We start from the raw sequence: 21301 nt of genomic DNA, 5'->3' as shown, positions 1-21301 counted from the left end.
GTGGGAGGGCTTAATCAGCTGTAGGGCTACAGGGCAAGTCTGTGCTAACTCCCAGCACCGAAGTGCAGGGGTGTGGGACAGAGCTTCCACAACAGCAGCACAGCTCTGGAGAGGAGTCCAACCTCTGGGTCCCTGCTTCCCCCTTAGACACAGCTGCTGCCCTGGGATCTGTGTGCGAAGGCAAAGGAGAGCGTCTTCCTTGGACCTCCTGTGACCTTCCCCAGGTGGCCAAGCAGGGATGCACCAGCAGTGCTGCTGGGAAGGTGCTGGGCTCAGCTGCTGCAGGCTGTTTTTTGAAACTGCCTCCTCCCCATATCGGCGTGCGGTGCAACCTCAAAGGCCTTGGCACAAGCCATGCCCACCTTTGAAGGTTCCAGCTGCCTAAAGCTCTGGAGACAGAGCTGGTGCCAGGTACAGCAGGGTACTGTGCTGAGGGGAAGGTGAAAGCAGTTAATAATCCACCCTCAGCTAATCACAGGCTGATGGGAGGCACAGGCTTTGTGGAGCTGCTTTGCACAGGCCAAGGTGCTAATCAGCTGCACAGTGTCCCCAGCAGCCCCTGGCTGTGCTGGTGCAGCTGAAGGACAGGCCTGATGGGTCTGCTGCAGCCCCACAGCCTCAGACACTGTGGCTCCAACAAGCAGAGCAGCGTGGCCGTGCTGGCTCCTGCTCAGGTAAAGGCTCAAATACGTTCCCTGCAACTCGCACCAGCATAACTCAGCCTGGAAAAAAAATGCATTTTTCTAAGTGCAGGGGAGTCAAGCTCCAACAAATGTTAGCTGAGCCCTGGTACCTGCTTCCCTGCATGCCAGCCCCAGCTTGGCACCAGGGCTTCCCCTCAACCAGAGGGGAGGACAGAGATCAGGGCTGCTGGAAGAATACGTGACTAGGGGCTGCACACAGAGTTGGTGGTCCTTTGTGAGTCTCTTGCACGCCATCCAGGCTGGCTGTGGCAATGTAAACTAACCCTTTGTTTTGCATCAGGCTTTACGCCATTGCCAGCCCCTCTCTGGCCTTTGGGGTGATTACAGCTGTTACTCTATGTTTCCAGCCCCTCCTCCCCCCCCTTTTTTTTTTCTAATAGCAACTGGCTCTTAACTTCAGTACTAAACCACTGCAGAAGCAGCTATTCTACTCCAGCACCATAAGCAGCCAGTGTGGAACAAGACAAACTAGAGTGCACAATTACAGCTCTGGAGTAGGTGAGCACTGCAGATCCAGAGTCATGAGACAGGGCACAACAGAAGCTGGGGCCACAGCCATACCGTGCTTTCACTGAGCCTTGCTCTTCCCCACCCCAGCTGGCACCAAACCAGGCTCTGGCTGGGCAGAGGGCCCTGCCTTAGGCATGGTCCAGCTCAGCAGTGGATCACTGAGGCAGGTTAGAGCTCTTTCCTTTCAACACTGCTGTAGGGGTGGAAAGAGGGGAGCTGCTGTGCTTGTGGTCAGCATCAAGATGGGGCAGGTGACATACATACCTTAGCTGGGACAGAGAGAGAAACACAGCCAGTGCACAGCATCCTTATCCTGGGACTGCAGGGCTGTGCTAGGCTTGGTCTGCCTGTGAACAGGCAGGCCCTAAAGAACAAGGGCTCCACCCTTTGCCCAGATCCCAAACCACAGGGAGGAGGGTTCTGGGAGCCATGGCTTTTTCTCCCATCAGATTCCATAAAAAAGAGTCAAGTTAAAGCACTTTATTAACATTTAAAATACTGTACAGCATGTAAACCAAAATACCCCCCCTCCCCACAACAACCCTGTGCTCTCAACGGATGCTCTGGTGAATAATGCTGGTTTTGGCACTGTTTGCCTTCTCTTTCTCCTTCTTCTTTATGGGGTCCATCTCAAAACAGCGCCAGAGCCTCAGTGTTTCATCAGCAGCTGCTGAGGCCACTGTAGTACCATCAGGGCTCATAGTCAAGTTTAAGATTCTGGCAGTATGACCTGAGGAGGAGGAGTTGTGCAGTCACCCCGTGTGCATTTATTTACTCCTGGGTGTCCCCCTGAGTCCCCCCAGCTTGCAGAGCTGTCCCCCCACTGTGCTGTGGCAGCACCAATCAGACCCTAGGCATGCATTTGGAGAAAAAGTGTTTCTTCCAGCAGCCTGTGGGCATCCCTCTCTCCAGCAGCATGCCCCTGCATACCATCCTGCAGCAGTGACGCTGCAGGCTCAAACCAAGGATTGCATCTGCCTTCAGCCTCTAGCAGCCACTCCCTTCCCCAGGCAAAGGGGCCCAGCCTACCTTGCAGCTCTGCAACCTTGGTCATGGATGGATACTTCCATATAACCAGCTGATTCTGTGCAAAGCCATGGCCCGAAACGAACTCCTTGTAGTTTGTTGACCACAGGATAGAACAGACCTGAGAAGAGGCAGTAACACAGGTAAGACAAGCTGCTTGTGCTGATACTCACCAGCCACAGCTGAGCATGGAGCCCTCCTTTCCCATGCCTCTGGGCCTCAGGAGCCAGCAACTGTGTAGGTGTGCTGCCAGAAGGTGTGTGCTCCAAGCTGATAATTCACATCTCACCTGGGAATGGGCATCCACAGTACTGAGGCAGGCGCCAGAACACACGTTCCAGATGCGGATATGTCTGTCGCTTGTCCCACCTCCGGTGGCCAGAACGTTCATCTGCCACGGGCACCACGCCACAGCCTGGGAGAGAGGAGTTCGTTCTACGACAATGCAGGAGGCCACCCAGGCACAGCCAGCGCTGCACTCTGCCTTGCCCACCCACGTGTGCCCAGCGCTGCCCCGCGCTCACCTTGACAGCGCCCTGGTGCTGCGTGAAGGTCTGCACAGGAGTGATGTCTCCACCGCTCCCCTGGCTGCATGGCCAGACGTTCACCAGGTTGTCATTGCCCCCACTGGCCAGGTAGCGGCCGTCGAGGGACCACTCGAGCCCGCACACCTCCTGCGTGTGGCCAGCAAGTGTGGCCACGTGGTGCTCGGCCACGCGGACGTCGTGGTGGTGGATGTGGCCGGTCCGTGCCCCGCTGGGGAGAGAAGAAAAGGCTTGTGCGGTCAGGCTGACACATTTTCACCCAAATCCATTTCTGTGGTGTTGCAAGACTGTCGTACCTGCCACTGGATTTCAACCAGTGCTACCACATCCCCGGTCTGTTGGTGTGAGTGAAGCAGCCACACAAGCTCTTCACAGCTTCAGAACAAGGGGCAAGACAGAAGACCCAACAGCACGGCTGAGTAAGAAGCCCAAATCAGGGGAGAAACTCCTCTCTGCCATCCCTAACCCACACTACTCACAGATCTAGGGATAGGAATCTGCAACAAGTGAACACTGTCCTTGAGCCACCCACCCCCTGCTTTACCTGGAGAGGATGTAGCTGTTCCAGCTGAGGGATCCCACGCGGGCACAATGGCTGGTCATGTTTCGGAGGCGCTTCTGCTGCTGAACATCCCATAGCTAGGGAGGCAAAGCAATAAGTTCTCCAGAGGATGAGGAAACCCAGCCCCGTTGCCGTGCCTTAGGAACCTGGCATTCAGCCTTCTCAGTATGGGAGCAGAGAAAATTTGCATCTCATGCCTATGGTACAGAAGATAAGTCTAGGTATCCAGAAAAGCCCCAAACCAAACTCTGCCTTGCATGCTGTGGACAATTCTACCCCATAACCAGGCAGGAAAAGCTGGGTGCATTACATCCTTCCTGTGCTAGCCAAACCTTTGTCCCCATGCCCCACAGCTCCATCAACCCCTGGACAACACATTTAATTTTACTCCTGCACTCACCTGAACCTCAGCATTACTTGTGCCAACAGCAAGGTAGTTTCCTTCTTTAATCCATGACAAAGAGGAAACATAAACATCTGGATGCTCTATCTGCAGCAGCTGGATAATCTCCCCAGTGACATCATTCCACAGATAAACAGAGTTGTCCAGAGCCACTGCCAGGAAGTTCCGGGAGCTCCAGTCAATGAGATTCAGATCTAGAATTTGGAAGAGCAACACAGGTCACACTATGCTTACCTGGAGAGCCTTGCCCTTCACCAGTGCTGATGCCAGGTCTTCCCCCTGCATCAGCTGTGTGTGTGCACAACTAAGGGGCAGCTAGTGGGGTCAGGTAACCCTGATACAGGTCGCCTACACAGCACTTTGGACCACTGTTCCTATGAGGCTACACAGGAGCGCTCCAGAAGTGACTCTGTGCCAGTCTGGGTGCATAAAATAACATAAACAGCCCAGTTACACTGTCCTAGGAACTGCACTCCAGGGCAGAATGTTGCTGATGCCCAGCACTCCACACTGCAGCCTACTTACAGTAGTCATTGCGGATCTCCGGTGCATCCAGGATCCGGTCTGGCATGGAGGGAACATATCTGCTGTTCTTCCTGCTGGATCCAGGTGTCATTTTCTGACTGTAGAGCACTTTTAGGTTATTCTGATAGCCTGTGTGCAGAGGGACAGATTTGTTGACCTGAATTACTGTTTCCTTCCAACCTGGTGCTGCTCACCCAATTAGGAATTCCCTTCAGTGAAAATGAAGTCCTAAGAGAAGAGATCCACTCACAAAAGTGCAGTGTGCTAAGCACCTTTGGCAGTAGGAACTGCTGAACCAGGGTGAGCTACGCTTTCTTTAGTCACAGAAATGAGTTTAAGAAACACTTGGTTTTTTGTATCCCATTATGTTTAGTTACAGTTCAGCTAGGAAGTGCATAGCAGAGAGTTTGAAGCTCTTGCAGACCCCAGGAAGGTTTGTTGCCTCCAGTGTATGTGAGCAGCTGGCAGTTATTTCAGCTTTCCTAAATAAATTCACTATAACTGCTCTGCTACCCCTCAACCTTAGGAGGTTCCCCTGACCAGAGCTCCCCGGTTGATTCCACTCACATGGATTCTGTGTCATACCTTCTGGAGCGTACTGTGGCTTTCCACTCAGGCGGAGGATCTTTGCCTCTTCTACATCAAAGCCATTCAGATTCACTGCCCAGGCTTTCTGTTGCTCCTACAGGGACAAACCACTCTCAGTGCAGGGCATTTGAAACACAAAGCCCACACTGCAGTTAAAACAGACACCTAAGCCCCCTTCTCCCAGAATCAGGAGGTGTACAAACAGTGCTGCAAGAGTCAGCCACAGGCAGGTCAAAGTAGTTTTCCCTCAAACATTGGCACACTGTCCTGCTCACATTTTCATACAGGGGCAAATTCAGTGTCACTGCCAGTGGGAAAAGCCATAGCCCCAAGGGACCAAATGCTTCATAAACAGATTTCAGAAACACAGCATAAAACATTCCAGAATTGCTCCCCATGTAGACATTGTCCTAGAATAGCTACCACCAGCAGTTTTACTGTGCATAGGCCCGCAGCTTTGCATTTTTGCAGCCTGCTATATTTTAAAGCCTCGTTAGCCAAAAGCTGAATTTTGCTACCAGAAGCAGCATAGGCTAGAGCAAGCGACAGGCTCTACAGCTTCCATCTCATGCCAGGCCCCTGAAGCCCAGAGCTGGAAGTAGACATGGCCACATGTGCCCACTGCATAGAAACTACAGTTTACTTTTCTGTAAATGAGCAGGAAGGATTAACTGTTTGGAAGTGGTTGTTGAGGCAACTGTGCCTTGGCAACGTGCTCACCTTCTTGGTAGGGGATTCCTCAGCAGGGTCATTCTCTTTGGTTAGGAGGAAACTTGCCATGTCCATCTGCATCGTGCTGCGGTTGGGAATGTAGCGATCCCCTCCGGCCCTTGTTGGGGTGCTCTGGATTTTGGATCCAGATTTCCCTGCATTTACATACATAAATATTGTCTCACAGCTTTTTAACAGCCTGTATTAAAGCTTTCACAAGAGCAAACCCAGCACGCTCCCACATCACACCCACCATTCAAGTTCCAGAGCAGCAGGACCCTCAGACCTCGTGCCATTCAGTCACAGCTGATATCTCCCACCCTGCCCCCAAGCTCCTGTTAGGGACTGCCAGGAGACAAGTTGGGTCTAGCTCAACAGTTCCAGAGATCACAGGTAAGGGGGAAGAATACAAAACAGTTCCACCAAGGAAAGCTGTCAGCTGACAGTCCTGCCCACACTTGTCCCGACACACAGCTGTGCCACCAAGGCTCAGCAGAGGGATCAGCAGTTCACTCAGCCCCGGAGCTCAGCAACCGGGCAGCACAGTCCAGTCCAGCCCATCCCCTGCTGACCCACCAGCCGCCGAGGGTACGCGGCACAGCCCACAGCCTCGTGGCTACGGGCAAGCAGCCCGGACTCGCCCACCTGGCCTCGGCCGCCGCTCACCGGGTGTCTTGGACGGCGTCTTGCTGGAGCTGTGGGAGCGATTGGCCGGCTTCATGGGCGACACGCCGAGGGGGCTGGGCCCGGGGCCGCTCTCCTTGGCCTTGCGCTGCCACCGCGCCGGCGGCGCGTTCGGGATCGGCGTGTCCAGCTTGAGCAGCCCCTGCAGGTCCGCCTCGAACAGGAACTGCGCCATGGTCCTGCGGGCGGGCGGCATCAGCCGGGCCCACCGGGACCCCTCCCGGGCTGCAGCCCGCTCCGACAGGCCCTCCGCACCATCGGGACCCTTCCCGGGCTGCAGCCCGCTCCGACGGGCCCTCCCCACCACCGGGACACCCCCCGCGGCTCTCCCCGATCGCTGCTCGGGGCCCTTTTCCATACCCCCGACCCCCCCTCCATCCGCTCCTCGGGGCCCTTTCCATCTCCCCCGACACCCCCTCCAGCCGCTCCTCGGGGCTCTTTCTGCTAACGGACATCCCCTCCCTCCCCTCGCCCGTTCCTCGGTGACCCCATCCCCACAGCCATGCCCCGGGCAGCCCCCCGGCCGCTGCGCTCCCTCACCGCCTCCGCGCCGCCGCTGCCGCCGCCGCTCTCCGGCCCCGCCCGCGCCGCGGCATTTTAAAGCGCGCGCGGACGCGGCCCCGGTTGGTCGCTTCAAACCCAACGGCCGCGCGCTGCCTGGCGACGGCCGCGCGCCGCAACGCCATTGGCTGGGCCGTTGGGGGGGGCGGGCATAGGGGGCGGAGCCATCGCGCGAGGGAGGCGGAGCGATGGCGCTCAGGGGGCGGGGCGAACGGGCTCGGGGGCGGGGCGACGAAAGGAGCAGCAGGCGGGTTGTTTGTGTAGGGTCGCGCGTTTATGGCGGGGCGGGGGTGGGAGCGGGGGTGGCCGCGGTCCCTCGCGGGTCCCAGCCGCTCATGAGCAGGTAGGACTGGTTGGCGATGTCGGTGCTCGGCAGGCGGCCTCCAGCGTGCTCCGGCGGCGGGCCCGCCTCGCCCCGCGGGCCGGGCAGCACCTCCAGCAGGCAGGGCAGCACGGCCTCCTCCGGCGGCTGCTTGTCGAAGGCGCTGGCCTGGGGGGACACGGAGCGGGCGCGGTGGGGGCTGCCCTTCCAACTGCCCTTCGAGCTGCCCCCGGCGGGGCTCAGCCCTGCCCCAGCCCCTCACCTGGCTGTGCTTGCCGCTCTCCTGGAGGAAGCTGCCCAGGGCACGGTGCAGGTCAGGTACGGGCGGCCAGAGTTTCTGCTTCACGTTGCTGGGTACAGGGAAGGGGACATCGAAGGCAAACCCCAGCCTTGGGATGCTCTGACGCCCCCCTGCAGCGTGCCCAGGCCTGGTGCTGGACCCTCTGCCTGCCCCTGGCACAGCCCTTACCTGTAGAGGGAGGGGAAGGTGCACCGCAGCCCCAGGAGCACTGCAGTGAAGAGCAGCGGCACCACCGTAACGCTGGGGATGATCCAGCCTGCATCGGGGGAGGAACGCTGGAGCTGTAGCCCTTCCCAGCCCTGCCACCTCTGAGTCCTTTGCAGCCCTGTCACCCTCTGCCTGGTGCTCCCCATCCCATTTCCAGCACTGTCCATCTCCTGCCCCACGTGGCTCCTCTGGCTGCAGCCCCCACCCCTGCCCTGTCCCTCACCTGCATCGGCCATGGCATCAACCACGACAGGCTTGGACCAGGCGCTCCAGCTGCCCTGGTACCACGGCCCGCTGGGCTGGGCCCGCACCTGGGCCTGGTAGCGGGTGCCCGGCCGGAGGTCCAGGACTTCTTTCCTGGCTGCCTGTGGAACCTGCAGGACCTGCAGAGAGGCTTGACCGCTGTGGGATGGCCAGAGGGGTGTGGGGCCATCCTGCCTGACCCCGTGCAGGCCGTGTGTTGGCAGCGGAGGTCAGCAGGGCTGCTCGGGGTGCCCTGGCCAGGCCTTACCTTCCAGTCCTGGCTGTTCTCCACAGCATAGCGGACCTGGTAGTCCATCTGCTCTGCCAGCACCTCCAGGGGCGGGAGCCACTGCAGGCTCAGGCGGCCCTGCGACACTGTCGCCTGCACGAGCTGCGGGGCGTCTGTGAGCACTGTTGGTGTTGGGGACGGGGATGTGTCGCTGCCACGGAATGGGACATGGCACGCTGCGTCCCCTGAGTTGGGCATGGACGAGGGCAGTGGCCGTGGTGGCACTGAGACTCACCAGCCTGGTGCAGCCAGAAGGGCTCCTTGAAGAAGCTGAGCGTGGGTGGCATCTGGGTCCGGGTGATGTTCACCAGGACAGAGATGGCACTGTCAGCCCTGGGCTGGAAGGTACACGTGTGGGTGCCCTGTGCCCCCACTCTCAGCTCCTCGCACTGCTGCCATGCAGCTTCCCTGCGAGAGGAGTGGGGAACCAGTCAGTCCCACCATGGCATCCCCACAGCCACTACAGCCTTGCTCCTCCTGCACTTGCCTAGGAGAGCTACTGCTGCCTGTAGTCAGAGGTGCAGCGTGTCCAGGAGAGGTGGTGGGGAGGTACAAGGTTGATGGTGGCAGGGCAGGACAGAGCAGGGCATGGGCAGGCGGCACAGTGTGGGATGATGGGACACAGCAGGACCAGTGGTCCCTGGGATGTGCCTGCCCGAGTGCCACATGCCCACCATGCCCCTTACCGTGTGCCAGCCCCGCTTGGAGGTGGCCGGTAGAAGAGCTGGTGGGAGCTGCGGGGCTCTGCGGGGTCCCAGGTCCACTCGCAGCGCACGTTCCGCAGGTCAGGGGTGCTGCAGCGCAGCCCGATGTCTCCTGGGCAGGCGAGAGCCAGGGCAGGGAGGGGAGGCTGCTTCCCCTTGGCCCCCTAAAACTTGGGTGCCGCACCTCGCCTTCCCCAGGACCCCCACCCCTCGCAGCCCGAGACGCGGGTGCCTCCCCGCTGTTCCTGCCGGCAGAGGGGGTGGCTGCTCACCGGAGGAGCGGGGCGTCTCCGCAGCCACTGCCTGCGACCAGGGCCCCCAGACGCCATCCATGGAGGTGCCGTCGGGCTTGCTGCGCACCTGGATGTGGTACCTCACCCCCGGCCGCAGGTCCCGGAGCACCACCCAGGTGTTGGCCTGGACCAGCCCCTGCGGGAGAGGGGCCAGGCTGAGGAGCAAGCGCAGCCCCCAAATCCCCCTGCCCATCCCTGGCCCCTCTATGTACCTGCCCCACTCCTGGGGAGGCTGTGGCTGCCCCTGCCCTGGGTGTTTGGGTGCTGACGGATGACTGGATGGAGGGGTCCTCAGGGTGCTCCCCACTGGGGTTCCATGCGGTGCTGCAGGGCATCCCCGGGGAGCTGGCAGGGCAGCACTGCACCTCGTAGAGGAAGAAGTTCGGGTAGTCGGCGAGCGGCGGCTGCCACGACACGCAGAGCTGTCCCGCAGCCCCAGCCCAGCGGGCCGAGATGTTCACTGGAGGGGCGATGAGACCTGCGGGGGACGTGCCAGCATGTTTGCCCTCCTGCTGCAGCCCCTACCTGGGCAACCCCTGGTCCCCCCCGGGCTGTCTCTGTGCCCAGCACGCGAGGCACAGGGTGTTGTCAGCCCCCGTGGCCAGCAGAAGGGCTGGGGGCTGTCCTGGTGGCACAGGGTGTTACCCGGCAAGAGGGACTCACCCACCGCGTCCACGCTGAGCTCCCGCCAGTATTTTGTGTGGTTTGTGGCGGCATCCAGGACGCGGAGGTGGAGCTGGGTGAAGAGCCGCACGTCCTGGCTGGGGAAGACGCAGACATGCCGCTTCCCACCAGCCCCTCGGTGCCACGCAGAGACCATGCACGCCGTGGGCATGTCCCTGAGGAATGGAGAGCGGGGTCTTGCAGCAACTCATATGCCTCCTGCCTCGGGCCAATCTGGAGGAAAGGGGATGTGGGGCACAGCACCGAGAGACCTCAGTGTCACCGGCTCCTTTCCTGTGCCACCACCCACTGCAGGACACCGTCCCCATGGCACCGAGGGACAGCCCTGCTGCAGGGTGTGCAGTGGCTGCTGTGTAGCTCCCGTGGGCTCTCCATCATCTCTCCTTGCAGCTGGGAGCCACTGGGATGGCACAGATTGCTGTGGCACCCCGACCCTGCTGTTCTCCGTGCAGGCAAGGGGGAGGCTGGGCTGTGTCCCCACCACCTCCTACCTGCTGTACCAGTAGTAAAAGTGGCACATCCCACTCGTTGCCTCCTCCTCCTCGTCCCAGAAGCAGGTGAGGTCCTCGAAGGAGCGGGAGAAACAGAGGATGTCCTCGGACACCCCTGCCAGCAGTGCAGCGTCTGGGAGGAGTGTGGGCATGAAGGAGCCCCTGGGCACAAACCCATCCCCATCCCACCTCCACCCTCCTGCCCCATGCCCCCTGGCCAGCTCGCCCCTGAGGCCAGGCTGTGTCGGCACCCGGGGCAGCCTGGGCATGGCCCTGGCACAGGTGCCCCCCTAGCTTGGCACGGTGGGGAGGGACACGGCACTCGTGCTGGCTGCTGGCTGGCCTGGGGTCCTGGCCTTGGCAGGGCTTCCCCGCCCCTCCCCCCCCCCCCTCTCCTCAGTACGGGGGGTCCTTCAGGACAAACAAACATCCCGAAATAGCCCTGCGGTCGGAGGGGGGCTCAGGGCCCGGCGATCAGGGGGAAGCACCCCTGCCCTGCTCGTGCCGGAAGGTGCGCGGAAGTGAGATAAGGAGGAGCAGGGAGAGGGAAAGGGCCTCGGGGCTGGCATGGGGATGTGTGGTCCTGAGCAGGGGGGGATGCCCAAACCCCAGCCCAGGGACTGCTAGGGGCTGGGGATTTCTCTGCATCCCGCAGGATTTCTGTCCCAAGCACTGGTGGCTTTGCTGTCACATGGGTACCTGCCCCTGTTGTCATGGAAAAGGAGACAGCCCCCAGATGCAGATGTGTGATGCACAGGGGTGGTCTTGCTACCCACAGAACTGCTCCAGCACTCCCTTCTCCCCCTCTGCCTCTGCCCTGAGACCTGTCCAAGCCCTCTTCCTCCTCTTCTTCCTTCTGGCATGTACTGCCTTCCCCAGGAGCTGACCCAACAAGCCCCCTGCCAGTGCCTGGCTCTGTTCCATGTGCTGAGAGTATCTGTTCTCTGCTGTGCACCCTCTACGCTGCCAGTTGAGCCCACCCTGGGCCAAGAATAAGTGACAGCCCCCAAATGTCCCTGCCACCTTCTTGGTGTCCTTCTGCTCTCCCTGTCCCTGGTCTTGTTCTCACTCCCTCAGCCCTGTTCCTCATTTCCCAGCCTTGTGTTGCCTTCCTCCCCCTCTCCCATTGTCCCATCTCCCCCACAGCCACCCTCCCCATCTGTTCTTCCCTGTTTGCCCACCATTTCCCACCCATTTCCCACCCCAGGCCTCATGCTGGCTCCAGGTTCCCCCCAGCTCGGAGCACCAGGGGATAAGGTGGCCAGGTCTCAGCAGCTGAGTGGCACAGGGACCCATGGCACTGATGGGAGGCCAACACTGGCCCTGTGGGCTACCAGAGCATCTTTGCTGCAGATAGGCCATGTCCTGAGCATAGTGGCCACCCAGCTCTGCAGCCCACCCCAGCCGTGCTTGGGCAGTGCTCAGGGCACAGCGATGTCACAGAGCCTGGGGGCAGAGAGGATGAGCCCAACCCTGACCCTCCTCCCACTGTCCCTATGGGGGTGACTCCAAATGTGCTCTGAAGCCCACCCTGACCAGACACTCGGGGTGGGTCTGGAGAGATGAGCAGGAGATCAACAGGATTTTGTTCAGTTAATGCTTCTTAATGGTGCTACAGAGGGTGTTAAGGGGGCTAAAGAGGAGCTCAAAGAAAGCATGACCAGCCCTGAAATGTGACCAAGTCATGAAGTGGCTCTGCCAGGTGCAGTCAGCCAGGCTGGGGCCAGGTGGAGGATGCTTGGCAGGGCGAGATCCTGGCAAGGCTGGTGTGAGAGCACTGGGATTAGCCTGGCAGTGCCACTGCATTACTCGTGGTGCAGGGCTGAACCATGAGATGTTAACTTGAATTTCCCTCAAACCCTCATCATATCAAAACTCCAAGAACATCTGATGAGCAGGGAGCCCCTCTGCTGCCTGTGCAGGACTGGGAGCACCAGCCTGACATCCCCAAGAGGCTCTAGGGCTGCCAAATCCTGCTTGCAGAGAGCAGGGATGTTCCTTTACTCCAAGCACCTCAGGGTGTCCCACAGGTGAGAAGGGCACTCCACTGCCCACCCCGAACACCCCCCCCACACCCCCCTTGGGATGCCCCTTCCCAATCCCACAGATTTTGGCTGCTGTGAGGTGCTCACTGCCGGCACCTGACATGCCAGCTCTTCTCTAGCCCATCCTTAGGGGGAGGAGATATCCCCAAGGACCTACCTTGGGATGTCACTGGCTCGGGCGCTGACGGTGGGCTGCGGAGGCTGAGCAGGATGGCCGGGATCAGCGAGAGCAGCCAGCCCCAGCACAGGCAAGCTGCCATCCTGCAACCCCTGTGCCGGGGGCCACACGTGCCGTTCTCGGCCCTTCCCAGCGCCCGGGGAGCTGCCGTGGCTCCTCCAGGCAGTACTTTTTTATCTGGGAAGTGGTGGCTGTGCAGCTCAGGAAGCCTGGCTGGGGGGCTCCCCCCACCTCATCGCCAGCACTTCCCTGTGCCTGAAACCACCACGCCGCAGCCCCTGTGCCGCCAGCCGCAGTGCCAAGGGAGACTGCTCCTATCAGATAGGGGCATGTCCTGCCCTTGTGGCCGGGAGGCTGGGGTAGGAAGAAAAACAACCCCGGAGAAACCAGGGAGGCCCCCGTGTGGGGCAGGGCAGGCTGTCGGGGGCTGCTGCCATGTGGGACCCTCCGAAGGGTCACTGCTCTGGCTCCATCCTGTCCTGTGCCACCTGGCACCGCTGTGCCCTGGGTCTGCTCTGCCCCTGGCATCGTCCCTGTGGCTGTGCCGGGAGGAGAGCTGCAGGCACGGGGGGACTGGCAGAGCCCACACAGTTGCTGGTGGTGCTGGTGCAGAGGCAGAGCCACCCTGGGGGGGTCCTGCAGCCACGCTCAGGATCCAATCCACCACTGCTGCCTGGCACGGGTGGTCAGAGGGTCTCCCACTCTGCCAGGGCACAGCACAGTAGCACAGCCTGTGGGGCACCATCCAGGGCACAAGAAGCCACTGAGCAGCCAGCACCAATCTGCCACAGCCAAATTTTGCCAAATCAGCCCCACTTCCTTTTCCATCTGGGTGCGGGGCTGTGCCATCAGGGAGGCAACAAGCAGAAGGACCTTGGTGCAAGCAGGACTAGTGACACTGCCTCAGACAGCATGCCCAGCGGGGAGCAGAGGAGGCGCAGGGGCAGTGGCACTTGTCAGGCTGGCTGTGAGGGCCCAGTCCCCATCACTGCTTCACTGGGGACCTCAGGGATGGGGCAGAGAGGCTGTTCACTAACAGCTGCATTTGACACCAAAGAGCACAGGAGGCCAGAATGGAAAATCATCAGAACGGTGTTGACAGGGTTCAAAGACCTTCTGGGGATAAAAGACTCTTGCCCAGAAGGGCAAATGCAAATGCTCCTGCCTCTGGCTGGGTCACTGTGCACTGCAGGAGCCACTCTTGCTTCTCACAGGACTGCAGAGGACAGACAGTGGGGCAGCTGGATGGCATGCCCAGGGCTGAGCAAGCTGAAGCCAAGAGAGGTGAAGCCCACCCAGTGTCAGTGTAACAAACAGCAGCAGTGCAGCTGAGGGACCACAGCCTGGGACAGGCACTCCCGTGGGAGGGTCAGTGCAGAGCCCGGCTGATCCACGACAATCACCCCGTGTTGTGACAGGCTGGTCCAACACAGCGGGCCCTTTCAAGACATGGGAAGTCACTGATTGCTCAGCGCAGTGCTGGGCAGGGTAGGAAGGCTGTGGAGCTGCACAGCCCCAGTGGGGCCAGCCAGAGGAGCGGGGCCACCCCCTGTGAGGAGCGGCCAACCAAGGGGAAACTGCAGGAACAATTTCCAAGCATGCAAGAGGCAGCTGCGCAAAGGAAGGACACAGTCTGTTCTCCATATCCCTCGGGACAGGACCAAATCTTAAATTGTGTATGGGAGTGAAGATCTCCGCTGGATCATAAGAAAACCCATCTCCATGGCATGATGAGATCATGGCCTTTCCTGGGCATCATCAGAGGACTCCAGGGGGGACAGGTTTCCGAGGAGTGCCCACCACAGCAGCAGACCACTGGGGCCCCGTATCCTGTTCCACAGTGTTGTCAGCAGGGCAGAGCTCACCACCACTCCCCTGGATCCAGCTGCCCGTTGCATGATGTTTATTGTCTGTAAGGCAGAGCTGACACCTCCAAAGGGTCACTGCAGAGCTGGAGGCTGTGCACAGCCAAAGCCATCCCTTTGCACCCACCAGGGTGGCCCCATCCCACGCCGTCAGTAATGCTCACAGCCCTGCTGGCACCACTTTAGGCCCAGAGCACACTGAGAGTTGCAGGGTGGGCAGATGCTGGGTTGCTGCTTCCCCCTCTTGCCTCAGAGCTTGAGCATTTGTGTCCATGGGCTCAGGCTCCTGAGAGCCCCTCTCCTGCCCACTCTGCTGCAAGCACCGTGCTGCTGCTTGTCCTTGGGGGCCACCACAGCGTGTCCCCCAGCAGCGTGGGGCTGTGTCGGTGCCTGATGCCACGGCAGTGTGGCCAGCACATGCTGCGTGGGCAGCCAGGGAGGAGGGGATGGCAGAGTCCTGCTGCAGGGAAGGTGCTCTTGGAAGGGGCACCAGCATTTGGCCACTTGGCCCTGGAGGGGGATGAGCAGCCCATTGTCCCCACAGCACTGTCCCTGCAGGCTGGTGCCAGCATCACCCCTCTGCACGGTGCCAGCGCAGCCTCACGCCTCCTCAGCCGTGGCATCGATCCCCGCATAGGTGAAGTTCTCAAACAGGGCCATGTTCACGTAGGCCTGTGGGGGAACACCAGTTAGGAGCCATTTGTGACACCGCCCCCACCTACCTCCCGTCCCCACTGGCACACTCACAGGCACTGTGCCCTGAGGGGGAAGGCAAGAGGGCTCCCCACACCCAAAAAGCGATGCTGGGGTTACCACCACGCGTGGTGGGGGTCACACAGGTTCTGCTGCTGGCTGACCCCTCCTCAAGCCCAAGGCATGCTCCAGCATGTGGACAGCCCTGGAACAGGATGAGCATCTGCCACCACTCACCTTCCTGGCCTCCAGCATGCGGATGAGCTGCATGGAGATCTGGGCGAAGGGTGGGCGCTCGTAGGGGCGGTCGCGCCAGCACTGCCGCATCAGCTCGTACCTGGGGGCAGAGAGTTGTGGGTGGCTCAGTGTGCCCAGGGGCAGAGGGGAAAGAAAAGCTCTCTGTGGGAGATGGGGGGAAGCAGGCGGAACACTAAAGCCTGGGAAGGGCTTTTGGGATGTGAGCCCCCAGCTCACCACACAATTCAGAGGGAACCAGGCAGAAGCTACTGCAAGGCGGCGGGAGCCCCGGGGGGCAGGGGGGTCAGGGGGACGTGGGTGCCACCATCAGCTGAGGCTTTGCCCACTTACACCTCGTCGTCGCAGTTACGCGGCTTCTCCATGCGGTAGCCCTGGGGCAGCTTCTCGTAGAGCTCGGCACATGTCATCCCGCAGTACGGTGTCCCCCCTGCAGCCAGAGACACACAGATGAGGTGGGGACGGTCCCCAGGGTGTCCCCTCCAGGGCTCCAGGAGGACCAGACCTACAGGGACCCGAGTGGAGGCAGGGGGACAGAGAGAAGTCTTACCCAAGCTGACGATCTCCCAGAGCAGGACGCCGAATGACCACCTGAAAGGGCAGATGAGGCTGTGACAGTGCGCAGTTGAGCCCCACGGATGGGCACAGGGCAAAGCCCAGGGTGGAAGGGACAGCCAGGGCTTGGGCTGAGCCAGCAGCTCCCCAGGGAGATGCATCAGCATCACCTCCTGCCCTTTCAGCACCCAGAGCAATAGCACTGCCAGGTTAAATGTGCCAGGGAGGGAAGGAGGAGCCCCAGCCACAGCCCAGCCCCGGTGCTCCCGCCCGCAGGACTTACACGTCGCTCTTGGTGGTGTACACGCTGTAGTTCAGGGACTCGATGGCCATCCAGCGAACTGGCAGACGGCCCTGGGGAAGCAGAGGAAGACTGTCAGGGGTGGGGGGATGCCCTGTAGATGGAGGGCAGCTGGTCCCAGAAGGGTAGGTCCTTCACACTGGTGGTGGGTGTCCTGCCCACCATACCATGGTGCAGACCCCATGGAGATGCTTCACTCCTGCCTCACCATTGTCTTCTTCACATAGACTTCCTCCCCTCTAGAGAGGCCAAAGTCAGCAATCTTGGAGGCCAGGTTTTCTCCCACCAGGATGTTTCTCGCTGCCAAGTCCCTGTGAATGAACTGAAAGGGGCCAGCAGTCAGCCAGGAGCCACATGCTCCCTCCTGCTGGCCCCAGGGACCTCACACCCTGATGGGGAGCCCCCCCCCCGGGGGCAGGGGAAGGATGCTCTGAAGGGCTTGCTGGGGATGTACCTGCTTCTCGCTCAGGTACTGCATCCCCTTGGCCACATCTGAAGCAAACTGGAGGAGCTGCTGGGAGGTGAGTGTGGAGGCAGTGCCGTGCTCCTTGGCAAAGGCTGGGTCTGTCTCCAAGACTCGGCTTTTGCGGAGGAAGTCGAGGAGGTTTCCGTAGGGGGCGTACTCAATGGCGATGTACAGGTAGCCTGAGGGGCAGAAGGAGGTTGGGCTACTGGGGCTCTCCTCAGAAAAGAGGAATACAGAGCTTGGGCAGAGGCCGTGGGGCTGGGGAGAGGGGGACAGCCCTCACCCTTGTTCTCGCAGGCACCCAGCAAGTTGATGATGTTGGGGTGGTGGCCCAGTTTGCACAGCACCTCCAGCTCCCCAGCAAAGTCCCGATGGTCATTCTCTGAAGCAAACTCTGGAAGCAAAGAAGGGACAGACACCTCAGGCCTGCAACAAGCACCCTTCCTCTGCTTCTCTGCAAGTGACTCCTGACTCTACTCAGCATGAATATGGCCCAGGACGCACCTGCATCCCTCAGCCTGTCCTGCTCGTCTCCCCTGACACTCACCTTTCAGCATCTTGATGGCTGCGTTCATTTTCAGGCCATCCTTTTTGATCATGGCCCTGATGACCTGCCCAAAGTTGCCCTCTCCGATCATGTCCTCAAACTTGATGTCTTCCCACTCCAGGATGGGGTAGCTGAGCGGCTCAGGCTGCGGCTTGGGCCGGCGTGTCAGGGTCAGTGTCCCCGAGTTGAACTGCAGGATGGTCTCTTCCCCCTGGCAGAGGGGAGTGGGTGAGGTTAGAGGCCCCGGGCACCCCTCTGCCCACGCGGCAGTCCCGGCAGGGCAGGAGTGCTGGGCAAGGGTGGGCTCCGCACCCTCTCAGTGTGGAAGTGAGGTCTGGCTGCATCCGGACTGGAGGCTACGGAGCGTGACCTGGGCTGGGCTGGGACGTGGGGAGCGGGGGACACGGTCCTGGCGGGGCAGGCGGCACTCACCGAGCCAGACTGGTACGTAAAGGTGCGGCGCCGGTGGAAAAAATTCTTCTTGATGAGGAAAAGAGCCAGGAGAGCAAAGAGGATGGTGAGGCAGGTGACAGACACGGAGCCAACGATGGCCAAGAGCAGCTGCTGGTCTATTCCTGCCTGCTCAGTGCTCTGGCTGCCCAGGCTGGGCGGCACGCTCAGCGCTCCTGCCAAAAGGAGGGATGGAGGGTTGTGGTCCCGGGTCGAGCCCTGCCCAGCCTGCACGAGTGGCCAAGCACCAAAGCAGACATCTTCCAACACCCAGCCACGCCATGAAGATACCACAATCGCATCCTGAGCCCCTGCTGCCACAGTGGCACAGGGGAGAGGGTGTCACTGCCCGAGCCCTGCCTCTGAACCACTGATTTCTGCACCTTCAACCAGCTTTGGACCCAGCCACCACCTCCTCCCATCCAGGTCTGCTCTGCTCCTCTAGCCCCTTGCTCCACATCACCCTCTGGCCAGGGCAGAGCCACCCTGTGGGTGCCATGCTGTCACCATGCTGCCCCTGTCCCACCAGGACTAGGAGGAACAGGTTTTCTGGACACCCACGAGAGTTTTGGGCTCGGTCTGCTGCTTCAGAGCCACTCTGAGAGGTCACCGCAAGCATCTCAATCGTTCTTTGCTGGCCCAGATTCTGAGCCCCAGCTGCAGCAGAGCTGTGAGCCTCCTGCCTGCTGGGACACTCCTCTCACCATCTCCCAGGGTCTTGGCTTTCACGGGCTGGCTCCATTCCCCCGGGACGTGGGAGTTGGCACGGACACGGAACTGGTAGCTGGTGCTGGCGTTGAGGCCCCCAATGACCTTGGTGGTTTCGGCGCCGCTGTCGGTGTCGATCCACTGGGGTTCGCCGGTGCCCCCCACCTGCTGCAGCTCCACGATGTACTTGGTGATGCCCCCGTTGGGGTACTCAGGGACCTGCCAGGACAGCCTGACAGCGGCGTCGGACACGGACTCTGCCGAGAGCAACCGTGGGGCAGAGGGCCCTGGGACAGGGAGAGCAGAGAGTCAGGCCCAGGACAGGTCTCCTGGCGCTGCTGTGAGGACCCTGTGGATGGCAATGGCAACCAAAGCTGGGCCAGGTTTGAGGGACCTCCAGGGACCCTTAACCCCTGCTTGGAGGAGGTGGAACTGCTCCCCAGGAACAACAGTGGAGCAGGACTGCACTTCCAAATGCTCCCAGCTTCAGAGACCATCAAGCTACATGCCTCTGTATCGACTAGCCCTTGTGATGGTTTTTTAGTTCATCCCTCCCTCATACTCTGCCTTCCCACCACCTCCTCTGAGTCTTCTCTTGCTTGTTCACACCCCTAACCCCAAATCCCCAAATCATACAAAGCTCTTACAAACAGGGAGCAGAGGAAATCTCACATCCCTCAAGCCTGACGCCTACCAGTCCTCTCAACGTGTACCAGCCGGTGCCAAGCCTCACCAAAGGCCCCCTGCATGCCTTCTCCCCTGGTCACCAGAGATCTTGGTCAGGCTGATGCTCCACCTTCCCAGAGTCTCCCACCAACGTGGGGGGCTGTGTGGATGTGTGTGTGTGCCCACAAGTGGGACTGCAGGGCTCCCCAGGCCCCAGGGACCACCCAGCAAAACTACCTGGCAGCAGGGTTAAAGTGAACCAAAGGGAAATATTTTTTTTTCATGCAAAGGATAATTATATCGAGGGACTTGTGTTGCTACGGGGTGTTGTGAAGGCTGCAAGTATAGACAGGTCCTTCAGGATTTGGGCAAGGGTGCAGAGGACAGATCTGTTTGGGAGCGTCACTTGCGATGGCCTGAATGTGATGTTCAGCTTGGGATGCTTCTGGGCTGCTTGCTGCTGGAGGCTGCAAGGGTCTAGCAAGGAAAGGAGCTGTTCGTGTTTTATCAGAGATGGAATACAGGAGCAGCCAGACCTGGGGATGGTTGCTGCTACGATTATAAGTAATTTACCTCTGTAATTCCCTGTAATAATTCCCTGTGTTCCACTGGACCCACCTTTGCTGTTGATCATGACCTTATAGGGGTCAGAGGGCGGCCCCAGGCTGGTGCAGTGGTACACCAGCACCTCCAGCCCATACTCCTTGTTGAACTCCAGGTCTCCAATGCGGGCTGAGAGCACAGAGATGGACGTGATGTTTTTCTCGGAGACCAGCCGCCTCGCAGAGTCGAAGAGGTGGACTATGAAGCCATGTGCTGGCTCGTGGTTACTTGGCAACTTCCAGTTGACGTGAAGCGTGTTCTTCTCTTCTATGGACCAGCCTTCGATCACAGGCTTGACCGTGGGCTCTGCAAACAGAAACGCAAAACCTCACGGCACATCAGCTCTTGGACTGCAGGCTCTGTGCTGTGCAAGGGTCAGGGTCAGGGTCAGGGAGATGGAGGCTCACCAAGGCACTCAGTCACCATGATGGCTTCAGGTCCCTTGCTGCCCTCCCCACCAGCCCCTGGCCGGCTCAGCTGCACCCTGACAATGTAGGCAGTCACCGGCCGGAGGTTCATGAGGGTGATGTTCTCGCTGTTGTCGACTGTTGGCCAAGAGGACACATCAAAACCACACCCATGACCCACAGTCTGCCCTACCACTGGCATTCTCCTCAGCATCACTACAGGGGGCCTGGTGTGGAGACCTCTTCCCACCCCAGGCCTCCAGTGGCTGGGGCAGCCATCACCTCCCACACAGGTCCTGCCTGTGTCCCCCCAGCCCTGCAGACACATACCCACAATGGATGACCATGCTGAGTTGTCATCCTTGGGCTTGTAGAACAGCTTAATGGAGGTGATGGGTCCGTCACCAGAAAAGTAGTCCACGGGTGACACCACGAGCTGGCGGCTCTGCTTGGCCAGCAGCCGGGGGGGGCTCAGGGGCACTGGTGGCACTGCGGGGGGAAGGAAGGACTGACACTGGAGAGACTGGGAGCAACGAGGAGCAGACTGTGGAGACATCTGCCACCTCTGGACTCCTTCCAGCTTTGTCAGGAAAGCCTTTTATAACCACCCAAACCTGTCTGCTGGCACTGCAGCATATGATGGGAAGCACCCAGTCCAGTGCAGGGGGTTTGGTGTTGCCACACCGTGCTGTCAGCCTCCCCCAGCAACCCTGGCTTATCCTGCTTGTTGCCACCACCCTTTCCTCACCTCGGATGTTGACCTTGACCTTCCGGCTGTCCTGGCCCCCGGTTGTGGAGACCCGGCATTCCCAGAGCCCCGTGTCCTCCTTCCTCAGGTGCCGCACCTGGAACTCGCAGGTGATCTGTCCCGGCTCGATGATGGCCTTGATGAGCTGTGGGCACCGAGGGTGCTGTCAGCCCCCCTGCCCAGCCCCCTGGGTCAGCCCCAGTGTCAGCCTGAAGCTGTCCAGCAGCCCCTGGGGGACAGAGGAGATTTTGGGGGAGCTGGCACTGTGGAGATGGAGGTGGGTGGTACCTTGAGCACGGTGCCGTCAGCCTTGCGCAGCTCCACGCTGTCACTGGTGGGCAGTGGGTTGCCAGTGGCCACGCAGCTGACGATGGGCTCTGAGCCCAGGTTGAACTCCAGCTCTGAGGCCAGCTGGATGATCTGGGGGAACCGGTCTGGCACACAGAAATCAGCGTTAGGGC

General features: G+C 60.3%; 3 protein-coding genes across 5 annotated transcripts in view; all 3 read right to left on the bottom strand.

Annotated features, from left to right (window-relative positions):
- Positions 1–1679: 1679 nt before the first annotated feature.
- Positions 1680–6898, bottom strand: CDC20 (cell division cycle 20). 3 transcript variants are annotated; one of them, XM_027900669.1, is made up of 11 exons: positions 6808–6898; positions 6241–6438; positions 5584–5729; positions 4861–4957; positions 4276–4404; positions 3748–3944; positions 3330–3424; positions 2765–2996; positions 2530–2655; positions 2244–2361; positions 1680–1944 (listed from the first exon to the last, which is right to left on the bottom strand). In XM_027900669.1, the coding sequence occupies exons 2-11, from the start codon at positions 6431–6433 to the stop codon at positions 1766–1768; spliced, it is 1512 nt and encodes a 503-aa protein (XP_027756470.1). In that variant the 5' UTR covers positions 6434–6438; positions 6808–6898; the 3' UTR covers positions 1680–1765. The 3 variants fall into 3 exon arrangements, with proteins under 3 accessions (XP_027756470.1, XP_027756468.1, XP_027756469.1); XM_027900667.1 differs by having other exon boundaries at positions 6241–6437; positions 6799–6815; XM_027900668.1 differs by lacking the exon at positions 6808–6898 and adding an exon at positions 6754–6802 and having other exon boundaries at positions 6241–6437.
- A 195-nt stretch (positions 6899–7093) lies between these two features.
- MPL (MPL proto-oncogene, thrombopoietin receptor) lies at positions 7094–12673 on the bottom strand. The gene is given in 13 exon segments (XM_027900681.1): positions 7094–7309; positions 7404–7491; positions 7611–7698; positions 7873–8032; positions 8161–8303; positions 8417–8589; positions 8868–9028; positions 9031–9135; positions 9138–9314; positions 9391–9656; positions 9842–10017; positions 10354–10486; positions 12556–12673. Coding segments are annotated over 13 exon segments (1989 nt in total). The 5' UTR covers positions 12659–12673.
- Positions 12674–14464: 1791 nt separating this feature from the next.
- TIE1 (tyrosine kinase with immunoglobulin like and EGF like domains 1) overlaps positions 14465–21301 on the bottom strand; it is a 14110-nt gene continuing 7273 nt past the window's right edge. Inside the window, exons 4-19 of the mRNA XM_027900665.1 lie at positions 21129–21274; positions 20841–20985; positions 20423–20581; positions 20093–20230; positions 19701–19991; positions 18413–18703; positions 17691–17884; positions 17259–17469; positions 16995–17105; positions 16700–16890; positions 16454–16567; positions 16228–16298; positions 15940–15980; positions 15723–15819; positions 15372–15471; positions 14465–15113 (exon numbers count right to left, since the gene is read on the bottom strand). Coding sequence (XP_027756466.1) covers positions 15042–15113; positions 15372–15471; positions 15723–15819; positions 15940–15980; positions 16228–16298; positions 16454–16567; positions 16700–16890; positions 16995–17105; positions 17259–17469; positions 17691–17884; positions 18413–18703; positions 19701–19991; positions 20093–20230; positions 20423–20581; positions 20841–20985; positions 21129–21274 — 2372 coding nt within the window. The 3' untranslated portion in view covers positions 14465–15041. The remainder of the gene's footprint in view (positions 15114–15371; positions 15472–15722; positions 15820–15939; positions 15981–16227; positions 16299–16453; positions 16568–16699; positions 16891–16994; positions 17106–17258; positions 17470–17690; positions 17885–18412; positions 18704–19700; positions 19992–20092; positions 20231–20422; positions 20582–20840; positions 20986–21128; positions 21275–21301) is intronic.

Source organism: Empidonax traillii, unplaced genomic scaffold (genome assembly GCF_003031625.1).
Source record: "Empidonax traillii isolate 1590-97213 ecotype Southwest subspecies unplaced genomic scaffold, ASM303162v1 scaffold745:size721762, whole genome shotgun sequence".
NCBI classification, from domain to species: Eukaryota; Metazoa; Chordata; class Aves; order Passeriformes; family Tyrannidae; genus Empidonax; species Empidonax traillii.
The sequence above is the reverse complement of the archived record's forward strand: the minus strand, read 5'-3'. Positions and strand labels throughout refer to the sequence as shown.